Source organism: Gigantopelta aegis, chromosome 6 (genome assembly GCF_016097555.1).
Source record: "Gigantopelta aegis isolate Gae_Host chromosome 6, Gae_host_genome, whole genome shotgun sequence".
Lineage (NCBI taxonomy): Eukaryota > Metazoa > Mollusca > Gastropoda > Neomphalida > Peltospiridae > Gigantopelta > Gigantopelta aegis.
Window position 1 is genome coordinate 88,643,815 of NC_054704.1, and position 20,848 is coordinate 88,664,662.

Below are 20,848 nucleotides of genomic sequence, written 5' to 3' on the forward strand. Positions count from 1 at the left end.
TGTCTAGCTGAAAGGTTATATTATAATACATATTTACTGAAACACAATGAAAACGCAAAAACTACTTTTTATTGCAAATAACGACAAACTATTAATGAATTGATGGATAATGTAATATGACATTAATGACTGGTATTCATGAGATACATTCACATGGAAACATGGCCAGTTATCATCAGTAATCGAGTTGCATTCTGCATTCGTAATCGAAAAGTTCAACCACCCCCCCCCCCCCCCCCCCCCTATTAAGGTCAGTATCTGGTGTGCCCATCATTGGCCCGTGAGCATGCGTGAAGACGACGGGGAAAGGATTGGCACAAGCATCTCAAATAAGCCACAGGAATTTTCCTCCACTCCTCCTGCAACGCCTGTGCAAGCTCAGCGACGTTATGCGGTGGTGGCTGGCGGTGACGTACACGACGTCCTAACTCATCCCACATGTGTTCAATTGGGTTCAAATCCGGTGAAACGGCGGGCCAGTTCATAACGGTGATACCGGCTTGTTGCAGGAATGCCTAGGTAATTCTTGCAGTATGTGGACGGGCATTGTCTTGTTGAAACAGAAGGGGACCTCCTGGTCTTCGGTGACGGCGCAAAAGTGGCTGGAGAACTGGTCTTAGAATAACGTCAACATAACGCTGGGCTGTAAGGGCATCGTGGACAATGATGAGATCACTCCTGAATTCACAGTTGATTGCCCCCCCCCCCCCCCCCATACCATCAGACAACCGCCGCCAAACCGATCACGTTCCCTCACACATCCGTCAGCGTACCGTTCATGGAGTCACCTGTACACACGTACTCTTCCATCGGGACTCATCTGAGAAAACAATGCTCCGGTAAAAGGCTGGTGGATGATTACCATTCTGGAGAGCAAACTGTAGTCTCGCAGCACGATGTCGCGGTGTCATGATGTTACCGTTGTACGGGCGTCTGCATCTGAGTCCAGCCGTTCTGGAGTCGACGGATGACCGTCATCGGATGGATAGGCCTTCCATGATGTTTTATCGTGTTGCTTGCTGTCATCGTCGCAGTTCTGAAACGGTCACGGAGGTGGTGTCGTCGAATCTGCCGATCTTGGCGTGGGGTCGTAACGGGATGTTGAACAGGTCGAGGTCGATCACGGACACTCTCGGTCTGTTGATGACGTTCAACAAGTCGTCCAATAGTTGATGGATGGACTCTGAAGGTCCTAGCAACTTGGCTTTGCGAAGTCCCCCCTTGAACCTTGCCCAACGCTCGCTCCCTTTGTTCTTCTCTGAGTCGTGGCATTCTTAATGTGACGAGGAATATGACACCGTTACGTGACTTTTATGTGTCCACATACTGGCATTTCACGTGCACTGCATGCAGCATGATTGAGCATGTAGTGAACGCATTTCACACCATTTTGTGTTTCAGCTATTGTATGTGTAACGAGAACAAAACCAGGATTAAAACCCAGACAAAAGTATCAATCAATGGCTTCCTCTCATAAATTATTATTTTAAGTCCAATAAATATATTTTTTATTAATCACAACAAAATATTGAAAAATATCTGTTTTGCGTTTTCATTGTGTGTCAGTATATATACATTACGTGTAAATCTCGAAATGGGAAAAGTCAAACACTTCATGGCTTTCAACCCAATTTGAACCGGAACGTCGGGCACACATAATATAGTGACGAAAGCAATGAGGTGTAGAAAGTCAAAGCTGGAAAATCTCTCGATCGGGGACACTCCCGACGTTACGTGACGGTCTCAAATATCAAGTAATTGGGGCTTTGAAATCATAATGAAGGCTTTCAAAATGAGTCATGTCAACACGTGATGTTATCATTGGCCAAAATGCATGAAACACATAAAGGTACACCGTATCTCTTTCTGTCTTGGTAACACTTAGCCAGAGAATGTACCCATTCCGGGCGTGCTTGAACATCGATAGCGCAGAGGTCAAGTCATTAGGTTCAAAACTGGCAGTTCGTAATCCAATACTGTTTTCGCTTTAAAGGTGAATTCTCAAAATTGCAAGTGTCGTGTTTTACTAGTTTTACATGTATTAGTCATAAATAATAAACTATTGTAATATTGTAGGTGTCGTGTTTCGCTAAATTTACATGTATATAATATGATTTAATAATGATCGATCCCACATATAACCTTTATATAATTAACCCAAGAATGTAAAAATTGTAGTGTGTGTGTATGTGTGTGTTGTGTGTAGGCCTGTGTGCGTGTGGTGTTTAGGTCTGTGTGTGTATGTGTGTGTGGTGTTTAGGCATGTGTGTGTGTGTGTGTGTGTGTGTGTGTGTGTGTCTGTGTGTGCGTGTGGAGAGAGAGAGAGAGAGAGAGAGAGAGAGAGAGAGAGAGAGAAGGTGTGGGGGGGGGGGGGTATTTGTTTGTTTGTTGTTGTTGTTGTTTAAAACCAGTTCCTGGTCAACATGGAGATGCACTTAAAATTAAAACTGTGACGTCACGTGTTAACCTGTCGGTCACCGTCATTAAATTTTGCAACAATATAAATTTATATATACATGTAGTAGTAAATAAAATTAGTTAAATGTTAATTTTGTTCGGGGTGGTCTATGAAATAAAGTTGCCATATAATCCAAGATACATTTCACAAGAAAAATTAATAAATGTTTGGTTATTATGCAACTTTGAAACTCCATCTGTAAAGTGAATGCACTCCTCGAAGGGAAGATAAAGGAGATGCAACGCCCATACACCGGTCACAACTATTATATCAAAAGTCCTGACAGTATACTTTAAATATCATAGATATTAAACATATATGAATGGGTGGGACGTTGCCCAGTGGTAAAGCGTTCGCTTGATGCGCTGTCGGTTTAGGATTGATCCCGTCGGTGGGTCATTTTTCGTTCTAGATAGTCAGTGCACCACAACTTGTATATCAAAGGTCGTGGTATGTGTTACCCTGTCTGTGGGATGGTGCATGTAAAGGATCCCTTGCTTCTAATAAAAGAAATGTAGCGGGTTTCCTTTCTGAGACTATATTTCAAAATTACCAAATGTCTGACATCCAATAGTCGATGATTAATAAATCAATGTGCTCTAATAATGGTAGCATTAAACAAAACAATGAATGAATATTATAACAACCGTTTTTAAATATCCCTTGTAGTGTATACAGATTTAGGAAAAACAAACTTGACTGTTTCTAAAAGTTGTATTCACTGACAATGGTGAATGAATGCATAGACTAGGGTGGGAATCGAACAGAATAGAATAGATTTTAACGACACACCAGCACGAAACATACATCAGTTATTGGGTGTCAAACTTTGATAAAGGCAAAACATTAGACTGGGGTGTGAGTCTGGGAATTGAGCATAAACAAAACGATGACTGTCCCATTGTATTTCTGTCAGAGACACGTGAACTCTAACTTGTTCGTACAGCGCTCGCCTGATGCACGATCGATCTAGTATTGGGCTATTTCTCCTTCCAGCCAGTGTTCCATAACTGGTGTAACAAAGCCCGTGGTACGTACTATCATGTCTGTGTGATGGTACATATAAAATATCCCTTGCTGCTAATCGAAAAGAGTAGCCCATGAAGTGGCGACAGCTGGTTTCCTCACTCAATATATGTGTGGTCCTCAACCATATGTCTGAAGCCATATAACCGTAAATAAACTGTGTTAAGTGCGTCGTTATCAACTCAAAAAAAATATTTCCTTCATTCCATCTAATTTGTTCAAAAAATATATTATTATGCCAGCTCTTTTTTTTAACAATGTCTTACACTGTGTACTGGTATTTTTCAAATGATGACGACCATCGTGCTTTTCTTTAGAACCTCTAATAACGGGCTCTGCCGTACATTAAGGAGCAGGATTAGCTCAATCGGCTGAGCGCTCGCCTGAGGTGCTTGCGTCGCAGGATCGAACCACCTCGGTGGATCCGTTCAACTGTTTGGGTTTTTCTCGTTCCAGCTAATGCACCACAACTGCTCAAAGGCCGTGGTATGCGCTTTCCAGTCTGTGAGAAAGTGCATATAAAAGAACCCTTGCTGCATTTGGAAAAATGTACTGGGTTTCCTCTGATAACTACGTGTCGGAATTACCAGATGTTTGACATCCAATAGCCGATGATTAATTAATTAATGTACTCTAATGGTGTCGTTAAACAAAAAACCCTGTTGTACTTCAAATTCAGACACAAACAGCTATTAACTTTTGAAACGTTTGTAAGCATTAAACGTTTTGAAACTTAATAGTGTTCAGTTTGTCTCTTTACTTCTCTGTCAACATGTTTTCTGTCTCTCCTCTTTTGTGTCTCTACCTCTGTTCTACTTCTTTGTTCCTGTTTTTCTTGAATCTGCAGTCAATTTTGTATCATAATTGATTACTTTGTTCATTTCATTTCGACTTAAATTCGTGCTTATATCCAATTAAGGTTCAAGCACGCTGTCATGGGCACACACCTCAGCGTACTGGGCTGTCTGTCCAGGACAGTGGGTTAGTTGTTAGTTAGTTAGTTAGTTAGTGGTTAGTTAGTTAGTGGTTAGTTAGTTAGTGGTTAGTGAGAGAGAAGAGGGTGTAGTGGCCTTACACCTACCCATTGAGCCCTTAAGAACTCGCTCTGGGTTTGAGCCGGTACCGGGCTAGGAACCCTGTACCTACCAGCCTGTTGTCCGATGGCTTAACCCCTGCGCCACCGAGGCCAGTTGATTACTTTATGTTCAATTATCCACAGCTGTTATTACTATACGTTTCTATCAGTTATTGCTATGCTACTATTGACCGTCATCTTGTTTACGTGAATGTATCTGGTCTAAATTTGAGAAAGGTTCTAATATAGGTTTAAGCCTGTTGACTAATCCTCACCGCGATGTAAAAGACGGAATAAATATAATTTAAAACAAATTCAGATATAAAGATGGATCTCCTTTTAACGTGGGAGGAACGCAAAACCAGAATAAAACGGAATGGCTGCCTCCGTTTGCAATGCATGAGTGATACAGATAAGTAATGTCAAATCCTATTGCTTCATGTTTTAAATAACAAGATAAAAATGGCTGCACGTATTTCCAAGTTTAGTAAGTATTTTCGGTACTATTTGCTATGATACTTTCAGCAAAACATTGTAGTGTTAAGATATACTTTCGGTTTGTGATATTTTACTTCAGTCACACTGACACATTTCAATGACAAATTTGAAGATTGTTTTAAAACGAAAGTGTGTACATTTATCAGTTTAGTCAATTGTTGCACACTCATATACTGCTATAGGTAGTATGTCAGTTATTTCCTGTTTGCCAATGGAAACTATTGGCGGACATCCATCCAACACCAACCCTTACATGTCCCAAAATTTTGTAACTAGTTCATCAACATAAAATGAATATTTGTTTAACAACACCTTAGAACATTTTAAATTCAGGCTACTTTAATTCCTAATTACATATTATGAGCAAAAAGGTTATGTTATGTTATTAGATGTAAATGAGGTACAAAACATAAAAGCTTTATTTAAAAAAACACAAAAAAAACCCAGCTACAAACAACTTAGCAAGTGCTCAAACACTGATAGCTAAAAAGGTAGTTTGTGTTCTTGAATCTTTACATACATGTTTTACTATTTCCTAATGTCAGGAGCTGCAGCTTACGCGTACCGGTTTACGAAGGATGTTGAGGCTTTGTTACCGAGTCACTACAAGAAACATTGCGAGGAGTTCATGACCCGTGACCCCACCCCCGTACACTGGAGACCTGAGCCTGGGAAGTTCAAACTTCATCTAAAAACTGGAGAAAAGTACTTACTTTTATTACTTGTTGTAGGGATTTAATTTTTATAATGCTGTATTCTTAGTTGTAAAAAACATAAAGATAGCGTCATACCTAGTGCTTCATGTCTTAACCTTTAATTAACAATCAAGAATTAACAGAATGTAAAACGTAGAAGTATTTTTAACAGACATGGACTTTTTTTGTGTGTCAGTGTCTCCTAGGGTCTCCATTAGTACTCGAGTAGGCCCTACTTGGGCGTGGGTCGATTCTAGCAAGTTCAATTTGTTCACAGGATTCAAATACCTGTCAAAGGAAGAGCACTCACATTTAATTTCATTTTTTTACATCATTTTGCCACATGCTTGCCACTGGTTACATTATAGGGCTATAAGACATGGAGGGAAAATAAAAGTGGAATGTGTGAAATGCAAAACAATGGCATGATTTGGCATCAGTGTTCAGCACTGGAATTAAGATACATAATGCTATTTTACGTTACTCATTAGTCTTATTATCATCTAGTCCGGGTCCAGTTTGACCCTCGAGTACTCTAGTCCAATATTGTGGACTTGTGAACGCCTAATGTCTCCATGATTCATAGGTTATCTCAGCACTTTATTCAAACACCAACATTCAATTGTGTTACAAATACCATACTTTGTAAAGGGTGAGTAGCTGTCTCCTCTTCCACCCCTAAAATGACCGAAAGTGTTCCCTTTTTTATTTATAGCTATTTTTTGTCTAACTGGAAAAGATCTATGTACATTACTGTTCCCTCATTTGATTGTTACTGTCATCCCACTTCATCTTAATTATTAATGGTACAAACTGCCTTGAAATAACAGGCCTCGGTGGTATAGTAGTTATGCCTTCAGACTTCTGGCTGGTAGGTACTGGGTTCATATCCCATCTGAGGCAATGGGGGATTTTTCATGCCAGTACTGGCTCCAACCCAGAGTGAGTGCACCGCTGGGTACAGTGGGTAGGTGTGTAAGGCTACATACACAGAGTTTCACCCACTTCACGGTTGCGATTATGGGTGTGTCTCCCAAGTGTATGACCCCACATGGGGGATGATTGCCTGGCATGCACTGCAGGTTCTGTGTACCCCGGGCTCAACTTACAGCAAGCGTGGAGCACGGACCTGTCAAGTAGTCCCATACTGAAATGGAAATACTGCAGCTTCACCATTCATCTCATCATCATCCATGTTTGTAATGTCAAAAAAAAAAAAAAAAAATGTCTTTGTCTCTGTGTTAAATGTTTGTGGCGGTTGGGGTTTTTGGGTTTTTTTTTTATAAACTGCCTTGAAATATGTAACCTTGCAAGTATTGTTAATATAATGAATTATTGTTTAGACAGTTACTGTTTATGAAATATAAGCAAGTAATATCTTCCATTTAGTGAACCCAATTTTTAGTTTAGTATATTCCAAGTTTATGTATTGACAAAGCGGTAACATGATTTATTGCAGAATTCCTGTGCAGAATGTTCCAATACCATTGAAGTTTCCAGCTGAATGCAATGAAGGGTTATGGGGTGGAGAAGGAATTGTGTTTGGTTATCGTAAGAAGAAACCAAGAAAACCAAGGTAACACATTTGTTTCTGACACTGTAATAAGCATTAATCTCTGAAAATTACTTAAGAGTATTTAACACTTGTAATTTATTTTATTTATTTTTATTTATTTAATTTTTTTCTAAACTGAAATACTTGTATAAAAAAATTGATGACTACAAATAATAGTTTCATTAAACAAGGTAGTCCTACTTTATTAAAGTTGGCACAAGTAATACTTCAAATTCTTGTCAGTAAATTCTGATATATTTATACTAGGCTCAGTCATTGCAGCCTTTGTGCAACATTGAAGATATCTCTTTATTATGACTGTTACAAATAACTGTTTTTGTATTCTTGTGTTTAGAACTGTGAAGGCCTGGATGCCCTACATCATGAACCGAGTGCTGTACAGCGAAATTTTGGACAAGTACATGGCTATCCGAGTCACACCTCGGACAATGGACCTTATTGATGAGGCATTTGGATTTGATCACTACATACTGAAGGTACATTGCCCTGAGCACACACATTTATATTTAAAATATGTTACAATTGCAAAAAGGTGAAAACTGTGGTTTCAACTAGATATAAAATGTTGATATTTTGCAATGTCAGATAAATGCTGTCATTTATATCTGTTCTGCCCTGTATTTGGTGGAAGGGGGGATGTAGCCCAGTGTTAAAGTACCATTTTAATATGTGGATGGTCTGGAATCGATCCACGTCGGTGGGCCTATTTGTGCCACGACAGGCCATGGTATGTGATATTCTGTCTGTTGGATGGTGCTTTACCACTGGATTCAATCCGGACACTGCCCCATCTCCCCACCCCCACCCCCCCCTCCACCCCACCCCACCCCAGCTTTGTGAGTGTGTTAATTTTATGTTGGGAGAATGTTTCCTCTCCCTTGACCAACTGTTAATCACTAAATGTCCATTGTTTAAAATATGCTAAACCAATTAAAAAACAAACAAGTCTATTCCTTTGTTTTCCTTTGTTTTGAAGTTGGTGACATTAGTGTGATACCTGATGTTCTGGAATTGATATGTAACACATGTAATACTGTGTTGTGTTTTTGAAGACTCACGAGGTTGACCTGAATTCTCACCTGGGTATGAAGCTGAAGCGGGAGATGCTGTTGGCGCTGGTGAGGAAGACAATGTACCCTGAGAACGCTGACAAACAGGAGCAGATCTATGAGAAGTACAAAGAGTACATCATTCCGGTGAGTACGTGGTTATCTTACAGGCTAACACTTTCAGCAGTGTATCAACAATAACATGGTGTTCATGGTCTAAACAAGGACAGATCTTTGAGCAGTACAAAGAGTACATCATTGCCTTGAGTACTCTTGTTTTATTACCCATATGGTTAAAAATATCTTGATGCATATCAAAGAGACATGTCCCAAGTGGGACATAACACGATGATGTCATCGATTGGCGCACTACAACCTTGCAGGAACGTCAACCAAACGAGTTGAGTGATATAAATTGAGATCGATTATGGGTAATAAATAGGGTATTGAACTTGCTACCATTTCGTATCGTGTTTATATCCCTTGTGAAATAATTTTCATTGTCACCCACTAAAGCTCTCGTGAAGCTCGTGACAATTGAAAATTATTTTACTTGTGACATAAACATGATACAAAATGGAAGCTCATTTAATATCCTTTAATTGTTATCCATATGGCCTCAAATATACGGGGTAATCTTCTTTTGGTAATTGCACAGTGTGCAGATTGCTTCTACAGCCTCTGATTGGCTGACTTAAAAATTTACATTTCTTTGTTTGTTTGTCTCGGCCGGAACTTCACTTTCATTCATATAATGTTTCCAGTCATGAGTCAGATTGTGCATACATTGTACAATCTATGAAGATTTTGAGGAAAATTTTGACTCATGTGTTCCATAAACATGAAATGGTATATTTTAATAAGCAGCAACTTTAATAGCATAGAAAAATAATTATGTTCTAATGCAACTACAGTCGTATTATTTTTTATTACCTTTTAGATAAATTTCATGCATTTTGATTGGTCAATAGCTAATCCATACCATAGGTACACCGTGTCATTTTCCGGGTCAATACAGAATTTGGGAACCAATACAAAATTTGCCAGGGTGTACGAAACTGTCACGTGACTTCCGCTTTGTAAGTTCGGCAGAATTGTTATCGTTTTGTTTTTTCACTCTCGCGTCTCAGCTCTTAAACTAGGAAATACGTATTGAATTCTGTTTGAAAGAGATTGCGATTTATGGTAAGTGTTTTTTTATTACTTTATTATTTTTAAATACATACTTTCTTGAACATGTTATAACCAAAAAATATAGAAAATCGTTGATTTTCGCATACTCATGCTACTGCATTGTAAATTTAATGGCGGGAACTATCACTGTGTAGGCGACCGAACTATAACAAAACTATTTCTTTGAAAAACGCATGACATGCATTCTTTGGAATGTTATACGGTTAAGTATAGTTTGATAAATATCTATGTGCCCAAGTGTAATCAGTTGTTTGGTAGTTTTCCGTGTAATAATTTTTATTTATAAATTGACAAGACCAGTGTCATTAAGGTGATAAGAGTTGCCCCCCTTTGTTTACAAATCATCTGCGTTTGACAGCTCGCTACAATGGCTAAACGATTCGGAAATCATACAGAATCCATATAAAGCTGCATTCCTTTAAAAAATAATATTTTTGTGTTTTATTTGAAATTTTATCTTATAAAAATATTTTAAACCTTAAAAATCTTGGTGTGATTTGTTCAAAATGTTTGAAAAAGATCTAAAAGGTAATAAATTCGTTACGCGGTTTTTGCCAGGGCTTTCGCCTCAGGAAATACAGAATGTGAAGAGGCTTACAATCCCGTACGCCCTGACAAAAACCGCGTAACTAATAGTATTGTAAACATTTGGCAGTAAAAAGAACGCTGTTACGTCATGTAATGCGTGTAAGGTTTTATGAAATAATGGCTCATGGCTTTGTTGTAGGCAGCAGAAGAATTTATATATTAAAAACCAGTTAAAAGTTATACGGGTAACAAAAAGAATAACCAACTCACTATGAGGAGTTACGAATTATCTGTCCCTCGTGAATGAATGGGGCTCGGGTTTACCACATTCATTCACTCGGAACAGATAATTTGTATTTCCTCATAGTTCGTAAGTTATTTTCTAAGTCTTACAGACTAACACTTTCAGCGGTGAATCATCAATAACAGGGTGTTTATGGTCTGTAAAAAAGTAGGAGGCTGGTTAACAAAAATAGAGAGTGAACACAGTGGGGTGTAAAATTATAAATATAAAAAGAAAGCAGTTGTGACTGTTGTAGCAGCCTCTAAAAATTGTTATCTGGCACTTACTAATGAACATTGTGAATGGGTTTTTTTTCTTATTTTCCCTGAAATATACTGAATGAAATTAATTAAGAGCTGATAAAGATTTTCTTTATATATTATAATGAAAAATAATTTCTGTTTGGTTTTACAAAGTATACAAAGCAGGTAATCAAACTTTTTAACATAATATATAACTAGCAAAAACTGACAAAAATATTTAGGCCTACTAGTCCTAATTAATTTTGAGGAGTATATGTATATACTTATTAAATACAGACCTGCATCCTTGACCAGCCAAACAACACATAGTTTGTTACTACATTTTATAAGAAATCGGTTAAAAGTACTTGTAGAATAAAATAAAAATATGCATAAAATTTCATAAAAGCCTGAGTCTTACTTTTCTTTTAACTACTTTCAGTACAGATTCAAAAACCATTACAGGCTGAGTTATATATTAAAACATACTGTTTTTGTTGTTGTCACCGTTGTATATTTGCAGTAACTTCTGTAAGTAGTACATTAAAGATTTTTTAAAGTGTTATTACATCACAGAATGTATCGATTTGGTACACTAAAGATTATTATAGGGATATCATGTGAGGAATATTATCAGTATACTTCTTTACAAAATGTATACATTTTGGTAATCATACATGATTTGTAAATGTGTATTTTATTATTAGTGAGTTCATATTATATTGCTATTTTCTCTGCATTCTCTGCCAGATACTATTCATCATAACATGATTAACATTTGTCATATTTATTTGAGTGTAGCCTATTTTAGTTCTAACAGATAAGTTGTGATTTATATTAGTGAGGAACAGGAGTTCTAGTCCTCATATAGGTACATTTTTGTCAGTGTAATACTGCCATCAGGGGTGCAGAAAGTACTCGCCCGCTCGCCAAATGCGTATCCAATCTGCGACACCACATCAGCCATGCCAGAATTCCAAACCATTCAAAAAACCTTTCAGAATTATGATGAAATAGACAACAATATATGTACTGCATGGACAAGAGAGACTTCAGTGTTTCCAACTGTGCAGGGCGGGACGTAGCCCAGTGGTAAAGCGCTCGCTTGATGTGCAGTCAGTCTAGGATCAATCCCCATCAGTGGACCCATTGGGCTATTTTTCGCTCCAGCCAGTGCACCACGACTGGTACATCAAAGGCTGTGGTATGTGCTATCCTGTCTATGGGATGGTGCATATAAAAGATCCCTTGCTGCTAATCGAAAAGAGTAGCCCATGAAATGGCGACAGTGGGTTTCCTCCGTCAATATCTGTGTGGTCCTTAACCATATGTCCTATGTCATATAACTGTAAATAAAATGTGTTGAGTGCGTCGTTAAATAAACCATTTCCTTCGAACTGTGCAAGCGCATCATTCTGAAAACAGAGCCGGTCAAAGGTCAATACTTTCTAGAAATGGCTTGTTTACGTTGAAAGTACATGTATGTTACCAGTGTATTTTGAATTTTACTAGATCGTTCTGTTAAATACATGTGTGATGTCACTTGAATTTTGTAAATCTATATGAATAAAATGTAAAAAAAAAACTTTGTCTTTACCAGAATACTTCAAAATGTATTGTTTCATCAATCAAGTCTGGGGCTTGATTTCGTTTGCCACATAATGTTGATCACTTAGCTAACCAAGTGTCCTTAATAATGTTTTTTGTCAAATATATATTTATCATTTGAAATGAAGACAGACTGAGAGTGTATATTTTAATATTGTTAAACAATAATATAGTATTCAGTAGGTTGACGTACTAGTAGAAATTCTTGCGGGCTAATAAATTTTAATTGGTTCTGGTCCAGCGGGCTAGAGAAATATTTTCCATTTCTGAACCTCTGGTCATAGTTGGTGACTTTTGGATATGTTAAAGGGATTATCCTAAGTTTGTAGCCATTTTTACATTTTTGGTTTTTGGCAAACAAAATGTTTTACATTAGAAAAATTACAATTTACATACTTTACTTTTTTTTGGCTTGGAATATTAATATCTCTATGTTGTAATGTATCAATGTTGATTTTTGTCTAACATAATTTGACATAATATGACATTTTTTTTTTTTTTTCAATGGTCAAACAGAATTTGAAATAATTGAAGCTATAAAGCAAAAAGCTTTATATTTAAAACATTTTAAGGTGATTATGGGTCGAATTTGCAAAGCCTGTTTATGTCTTACACGTGTGTAACTAGATACATGTACAATACTTAAACACATGTGTTTAAGAAAAACAGGCTACGTAAATTTGGTCCAGTGTTTTTAAAAAACAGGAAAAAGCCAGATTATATTTGTTTATTTTGTTGTGGGGAGCAAATGGAAGTCTTGCAAGGGCTGAAAACAGGATCGTCCCTTTAAACAAGATTTCCTGGAAATAGCCATTGTCTAAGATTGTATAAAATAATTGGTCTGATGTGATCTCTGTGATTCTTTTATTATATTTTAACATTATAGCTGATGCTTGAATTATAATTATTTATTCAATATGTTGGAATAGTACTATATAGTTTTATGTTGGTGTCACCAAATGCCTTCATTCAGTGCAAATAGCTATATCAGCCTGAGTTGGACGTCCAGTCTTGTCAAAAGTCTGTATAAGCCTGAGTTACTTATGAATCCAGACTACAGAAGCAACTCCAGGATTTGTTTAGAGAAGGGATGCAATGTCACAAAATTTTACCTACAATATTAACAAAATGCACTAACGTGTATTATATAAAGGCAATTTACTTTCCACCCCAGTCACCCCCAGGAAACATGTTTTACTAAGATATTTCATCTTCTCCATAAAAAAAAATCTATAAATTCATATGTTAAACACTGAAATGTTGGAGCACTCAGGGAAGGGAGGGGTGTGCACCTCCAGTGCCATGGGCGTCAATCGGTGGGGGACGGGGGGACACGTCCCCCTCACTTTTCAGCTTGGGGGGGACAGTATAGGAAATGTCCCCCCCCCCCCCCCCCACTTTTTTCAGACGAAACAAATATTTTCTAGTATATATAGCGTAACTGATCACCATTTGGCATTTCGTCTTGGAGTGCCAGCTCTTATGTTCCTACACTACACTGGTAGTAAATATACTAATTATTTTACTATCTATTTGTAGTAGTTTTTATTTTAAACCTTGAAAATAGTTGAAGATATCCCCAAATAAATCACAAATATTCATTGTGCCCACTATATAATAAAATATTAAAATAACTATTTACTGAAATACTTTATTTCCTGATATTTCCTGCCATGTGCAGAGCACCGCAGACCACAGGAAACTACAAGAGAATAGACTGAGCCAGCTTACTGTATACGAGTATGAATGAACACGTCGAGCTCAGATTAAACATCAAACACCACACTGTCTGACTTAGAACACTTCTCACACCAATCGTAATTGGCTTTAAATAAACGTCTTGTCATCAGTTGTCTCGCCAATAGGATACCGCCTTATTCACTTGCAATTGAGTGTTCTGTTGTTTCACGTTATGCTCCGGCGATTTTAAGCAACTCGAAGCCAATGTTAAACTTTTAATTAACAACAATAACAAAATTTTCGCAATCCAGATTTGCTAAAACATTAAAATAAAAACACGCCCATTTCAAATTTACCAAACCTCGAAAATAAAAAACCTCGAAATGTTTCCGGTTATACAGTATCTAAATATGCGTTATTGGTTAAGTAAAAATAACTATTAAAACTTAATGGTTCTTTCTTTTATACTGAAATTGACTAATTGGTTTCGAACTTCATATAAATAACAGGTATTGCTGATTTACTCTTAGCATAATGTCACTAAGTGTATATGCTATTTTGAATAATAATATATATGTTCTCTCTCTCTCTCTCTCTCTCTCTCTCTCTCTCTCTCTCTCTCTCTCTCTCTCTCTCTCTCTCTCTCTCTCTCTCTCTCCTTTCATCATCAATAGAAATATCAATCTCTTTCTCTCCTTTCATCATCAATAGAAATATCAATCTATAAACTTAGGTAGTGATGTGTAATTTGAAATAATTATACCCAAGTGTTGGGGCAGAAAGTTTATAAAAATGTAACACCAGAAATGTTCAGTACTGGCGTCTACTTTTTTATAATTTGAAAAACCCAATGAAAGACATTTGAAATTAATAATAAAATAAAACACGTAAAGGAAAGACGGAACGAAAGTTATATAAATAATGGTTACTAGCGATATTTGTTAATTTGTCAAGTAAATAATATTGTTTAATTTTTTTTAATTTTTTTTTATTCTGAAAAAAATGCATTTATTTTATTTTGAAACAAGGACATCGGATCAAACTACCAATAGCGCATGCGCGCTAGGTAGATGATGGTCACTAGTTTAGTTGTTATAGACCGGCCGTGGTTATATCGTCAGAAAAACAACTACTCCAGTCTCCAGGAATCTAATAACGAATATTTTGCATACAATGTATTCGTCAATTATCATTGTACCCATAGGCTTATATCCGGTTATTTTGACATGCTATTTGATACAACAATTCGAATTTGATGAATTACACGCAGGTTATTTGGCAAACTGCATCGTCCAGGACGAAACGCTAACGGAGATAGTATACCGTAGAAAAACTACCATGGACATTAAAAAGTTCTTCACTGCCATACCACACCATGCCCAGACTCTGTTGCGAGTAGGGACGACACCGGATTCAAATGTCGAAGTTGTTGGTGAAGATGTTAAAGAAAAAACAGAGAAAAGAGTCACTTCTCAGACACGGTTGCCCATCTTACCGCCAGTGCCGTACCAGCCACGGGACGTCAACTGCATGCCGGTGCAACGGCTCGCTAAACGAACGCTATGTTTTCAGCGCGCGTGGTTCGATAGCTTTCCATGGCTCCACTTTGACGCTAACATTAGCGGAGTACTCTGCTTTACTTGTGCTAAAGCAGCATGCATGGACTTGGCCGGCATGGCGCGGTGTTCAGAGGACACATTTGTTTCCAAGGGATTTTGCAACTGGAAGAAGGCAACTGAGAAATTCAAAATCCACGAAAAGACATCTGCACATATGATTTCTCATAGCAACCTGAAATTCCGGTCTTCCAACAACGACGTTGACACACAGTTAAGTACGCACCATCTTGAAGAACAAACGAAGGCACGCAACGCTCTGCTGAAGATTGTGACGACCGTCCAGTATCTAGCGCAGCAGGGACTGGCAATACGCGGCAAAGAGTCGAGCGACGGTAACTTCATGAAGTTGTTAGAGCTGCGGAGCAACGATGACGTCGTGTTACAGAGGTGGTTGACACGCACAACTTCATACACAAGCATTGCCGTGCAAAACGAACTGTTAAAAATCATGGCACACATGGTGCTGCAAAATATTTGCAAGAACGTGGGCCTTTTTGCAGTCATTTTCGACGGAACCCAAGACATCCAAGGCGTTGAACAGGAGGCAATATGTGTGCGATATATAGACGACGCTTACGACGTTCACGAGGACTTTATCGGTCTGTACAGCGTATCTGAGATGACTGGTGCCAGCCTCAGCAATATGCTGCAAGATGCGTTGCTCAGACTCAACCTCCCAATCACGCATCTGAGAGCGCAAACGTATGACGGAGCCAGCAATATGTCGGGCAAATACCAAGGCTGCCAAGCACTGATCAAGAAAGTACAACCACTGGCAAACTACACGCATTGCGGTGCACACATTACGCACCTCATCTGTGCGAAGGCCATCGAGAGTGCACCGTTCCTTCGCGATGCTCTTAACGTGGTGCAGGAACTGGGCGGCTTCTACAACTCATCAGGCAAATTTTAAAATGTGTACCTCGATCTGCAAGTTATGGATGATAGCCCTTCCCCTTCACGCCTGAAGCCGCTTTGTCCAACACGCTGGCTGTCACGTGGGATTGCCGTTAGAGCCGTCCTTAGCAACTACACACACGTGCTGGAGGCACTGAATGAGGCATCATCTACATTTGGCAGCAGCACAGCAGCGAGGGCTAACGGCATTCACAGCCTCCTGTCTACCGCGAAATGTGTACTTGGTCTGGTTGCATCTCTCCCAGTGATCGAATGCCTCGAAAAATTCAACACCGTGCTACAAGGGGCAGAGACAACTGTTGATGGGATGCTAGCTGCTGCATCTGTTGCTAGCAAGAACCTTCTGTTATATCGGCGCGACATAAACATGGAGTTCCACGCGATTTTTGAGACGGCAACTGACAAAATTCGAGAACTGAACATTGAGCCAATCTCCTTGCCGCGCACTCGGAAAATTCCACGACGATACAATGACGGCGAAAAATCCCACACGCACACCAGCTCAGAGGAGTTCTTCCGTGTGCAGTATGTGGCGGCTGTTGACAGTGCTGTTGCTAACATTGATGCCTTCTTCACCTCTACGGACTTGACCTCATACAAGCAGTTGTCCGACATGCTCACCACCGGTGTCGTAGACGAAGACGTCGTTTCTCGCTACCCCGAACTGTCTGAATCACTGCAGCAGCAGCTGACATTCTTCTGCCGACAGTACGAGCACTCCAGCGTGGACAATGTGCGCATCACATTTCGCAGTATGGTACCAGAAGTTAGAAAGTTGTTTCCGCAAGTGTCAACCCTACTACGTCTCCTTCTGGTATCGCCTGCAAGTTCGTGCTCTGCCGAGCGTTCATTCAGCGCACTTCGCAGGGTGAAAACGTGGCTCCGGAGCACTATGACCCAGCAGCGTCTCAACCACGTGATGGTCTGTCATGTGCACAGAAATCGTCTTGCCGAGTGCACTGCACGAGATATCGCAATTGAATTTGTCGATGGATCGAGCGATACACGGCGTAGTGTTTTGGGGAAATTTTAGACCATTAAAGACTTGTTGGAATACCATCCGTGGCACCATTGTTTTTATTCATGTTCATTATTTGTACTTGAATTAAGAAATTTGACCAATAAAGTTATATTGTATCTATATTCCATTTGTTCAGTTTAGTCAAAATAATTAAGGCGAAAAATATTTTGTCAGAAAGCAGCTCGGCTAGCCAGCAGAAAACACCTCAGAACAGCCCTAGAAGGGGTAAATTTTCCAAAATTTTCGTGGGGAGGGCCTCCAGACCCCCCACCACGGTCTTGGCGCTCGCGGTGTGACACCTCGACCCCTCCCCCTGCAAAAAAATAAAAATATAAGTATATGTATCAGTCCCCCCCCACTTTTAAAACCGGATCGACGCCTATGACCTCCACCACCATCCCTTTGGATCTGTGCTTGGACATATTATATAATTATATCAAACTGACTTGGTTGTCAGCTGCACATTGTCAAATATCTGTATCGGCCCAAATGACTTACCAACCCAGGCTTGTTAAATCTGGTTTACTCTTTTCTAAATTCATTAGTAAATTATTTTTTAATAATACTGTTATAGTGTTACACAATGGCTAGCTTGTTTTACAAAGCATGATAAACAAACGTAGAGCTGGGCAGTATACTGTATATACCGTTCAGTATTGGTATCATATTAATACTGATTTACCATACCAAACAAATTTTAAAATACTAAAATTTTGCTATTGAAAAATGTTATCTGCCATTTAGTAAAGCACTAACAATATATCTGACAAATGCAAAATACCTGAAAAGAAGAGAGAGATGAGGGCCTTGTGTATGGAATTTTAATTTTATTTACATGAAATTAGTGGGTGAAACTTAACTCGGGCATACATTTAAAGCCGTGTATACTGATAATACTGCTCAATATCGGTATTGTATCAATACCAAATACTGTACCAATACCAAGGTAAATTACCCCAAAAATACCAATACCGATAACAAACCTGAAATTTCAATACCACCCAGCTCTAAACTTTTTAATGCAATTTTTCATATTGCATTTTTAATAGACACAAAACATCACATCAGAGTGAGTTGTCCAGAATTTCTTGTGGAAACCCCTTTACAAAAATGTGTTGGGCCCAGAATTTCTTGTTCCTTCTTCTCATCTTCTAAAGCATAAAATGTTTGTTTTTTCAAGGGTTTCATAGCAAATAATATTTGCAACTCTAATAATTATGCTACTAATGTTAATTAATTCTTGGGTGTTTAATAATATACTCTTTAAAAAAAAGGGGGGGAACCTGAAATATTAATGTTAATATCAACTATTAGACCGAACATACGTTTTGACCACAGACATCCTAGTAAAGAATGTTCAGGTCTGTTTATCAACACACCAAAACACATTCCATAGTTTGCACGTGCATCACGCAGTTGCCCCGTACTCGTGCGTGGGGTGTCATTCTCAAGGAAGGTTAATTAATTACTGTGGAACATTATTTCAATCAATCTTTTTCATTCTTTTGATCATACAGTTGTTATTTGTTTTGTTTTGAGTAATTTTTGTTGTTTGAATTTGCGATTTACTGATAAAAAACGTCAACTTTCAAATTTCACTTCTGACCCCAATTGTTCTTCAAGATGTTTGGTGGTCATAAAATCTTCTGTAATACTGAACTACCGGTTGTAATGTTTGCCCAATTAATTCACTATTATCATATAACCATACCCCACTGCTAATATACCTTACAATTTTGGCAATTGTAAATTCTTCTAAGAGTTCCCCTACTTTTTTTGAAGAGTATATTACCAATGCTTAGTCAGTGTTTCTGCCAGAAAGAAATTTTGGGGTATGGCACTATGAAATCAAAATTTTAGGGTTCTATTTCGGTAACGTAGATGTTTCAGCCGATAATTGGGAACCAAAAATTCAAAAAATCAAAACTATTTTAAACATTTGGAATAATCGTAAATTAACCTTACATGGTAAAGTAGTAGCAGTAAATTCACTTGCATTTGGTACCTATCTAACGTTTTGCAATTACCGGAAAAATACGCTAAACAAATCGATAAAATTATCTTTGACTTTATTTGGAATTACAAAAAACATTTTATATCAAAAGAGCAACTTCAACTACCTAAGGAGTTAGGCGGGTTGGGTGTCGTAAATATTCGGCTAAAAATTAAAGCACAAAGAATTAAATTTGTAAGTAGATTTTTAAGCCTAGAGGGCGATGGCCACTGGAAATCTTTAGCAGATAACTTTTTAGGCCAATACAAAAACTTAAATATTGAAAGACATGTTCTAAAATGTAAAATTATAAATAAAAAAGCTAATTTCATCTCAATGCCGAATATCTACAGGGAAATACTCTTAACATGGAAGGACCTTGACACTACTAGAGACACTAACAGCTACCAACAGATAATTTATGAACCGTTACACGAAAACCCTTTTATATCCAACAAAACATACACAAGTATACGTAGAGAAAGACTAAATTTAGTCAAAGACATTTGGGACGTGGGGACGAACGACTTTTTGGACTTCGCTGGTTGCTCAACCAGCGCGGTATTTTATCGCCAATTAAAAGACCTAAAGGACAACTTTTCACGGACATTACTATGGACACTACAAAATGAAGACCCCTTTGATGGTGACTTAGACGCCATCTTTCGTATCAACGTAGGTGACACGAAAAAAGACGTGACAGACGCGAAAACTAAAGACATATACGCAGTCTTGTTATTAAGAACTTACAAAGATGCATTATTTAAGACCAGGTGGAATATAGCCTTTAATGAAACCATAAACTGGCAAAATATTTGGAAAACATTAAATTCAGGTTTCATTGAAAATCCCGACTATGATTTAATTTATAAAATGATTAGAAACGTAATTGCAGTCAGAAAACATCTATATGACTGGAAGATTGCAACCACTCCGGAGTGCCTTGTGTGCAACAGAGTGGACTCAGTCCTCCATGCCTTTTTTCACTGCAACAAAACAAAACTATTTATAAAGCAAATTGAACCAATCTTCAAAAAACTTCTCGGTAATAAATTTTGTTTAAACCCGTACGCCATGATTTTTGGCATAAAACATAAGCCTGGAGATTATGCATCGCAGTTAGGAATTTTTCTTTGGAGTAAAGCGATACGGGTAATATGGACAACTAGAAAATTATTAGAGGGCGATAAGCCATGTAATGAAATGGCACTTTTCAAACATTTAGTTTATTCAAGGGTTGAAATAGAATTTTTTGCCGCCTTAGTGCGGCCCAACAAAAAAGAATAATTCTTAAGACACTGGTGTTTCAAGGGGGTCATTGCCTTGTGCAATGATGCCTTTGACATTACATATAAACTATGATAAAAAATGGCAATTTGCACGAA

General features: G+C 38.1%; 1 protein-coding gene across 1 annotated transcript in view; it reads left to right on the forward strand.

The window, feature by feature from the left end:
- The first annotated feature begins 4,913 nt into the window (after positions 1-4,913).
- The window catches only part of LOC121375272 (39S ribosomal protein L28, mitochondrial-like), an 87,307-nt gene continuing 71,372 nt past the window's right edge, over positions 4,914-20,848 (forward strand). The window contains exons 1-5 of the mRNA XM_041502645.1: positions 4,914-5,046; positions 5,603-5,762; positions 7,212-7,328; positions 7,663-7,804; positions 8,381-8,524. Of these exons, the coding sequence (XP_041358579.1) occupies positions 5,022-5,046; positions 5,603-5,762; positions 7,212-7,328; positions 7,663-7,804; positions 8,381-8,524 (588 nt within the window). The 5' untranslated portion in view covers positions 4,914-5,021. The remainder of the gene's footprint in view (positions 5,047-5,602; positions 5,763-7,211; positions 7,329-7,662; positions 7,805-8,380; positions 8,525-20,848) is intronic.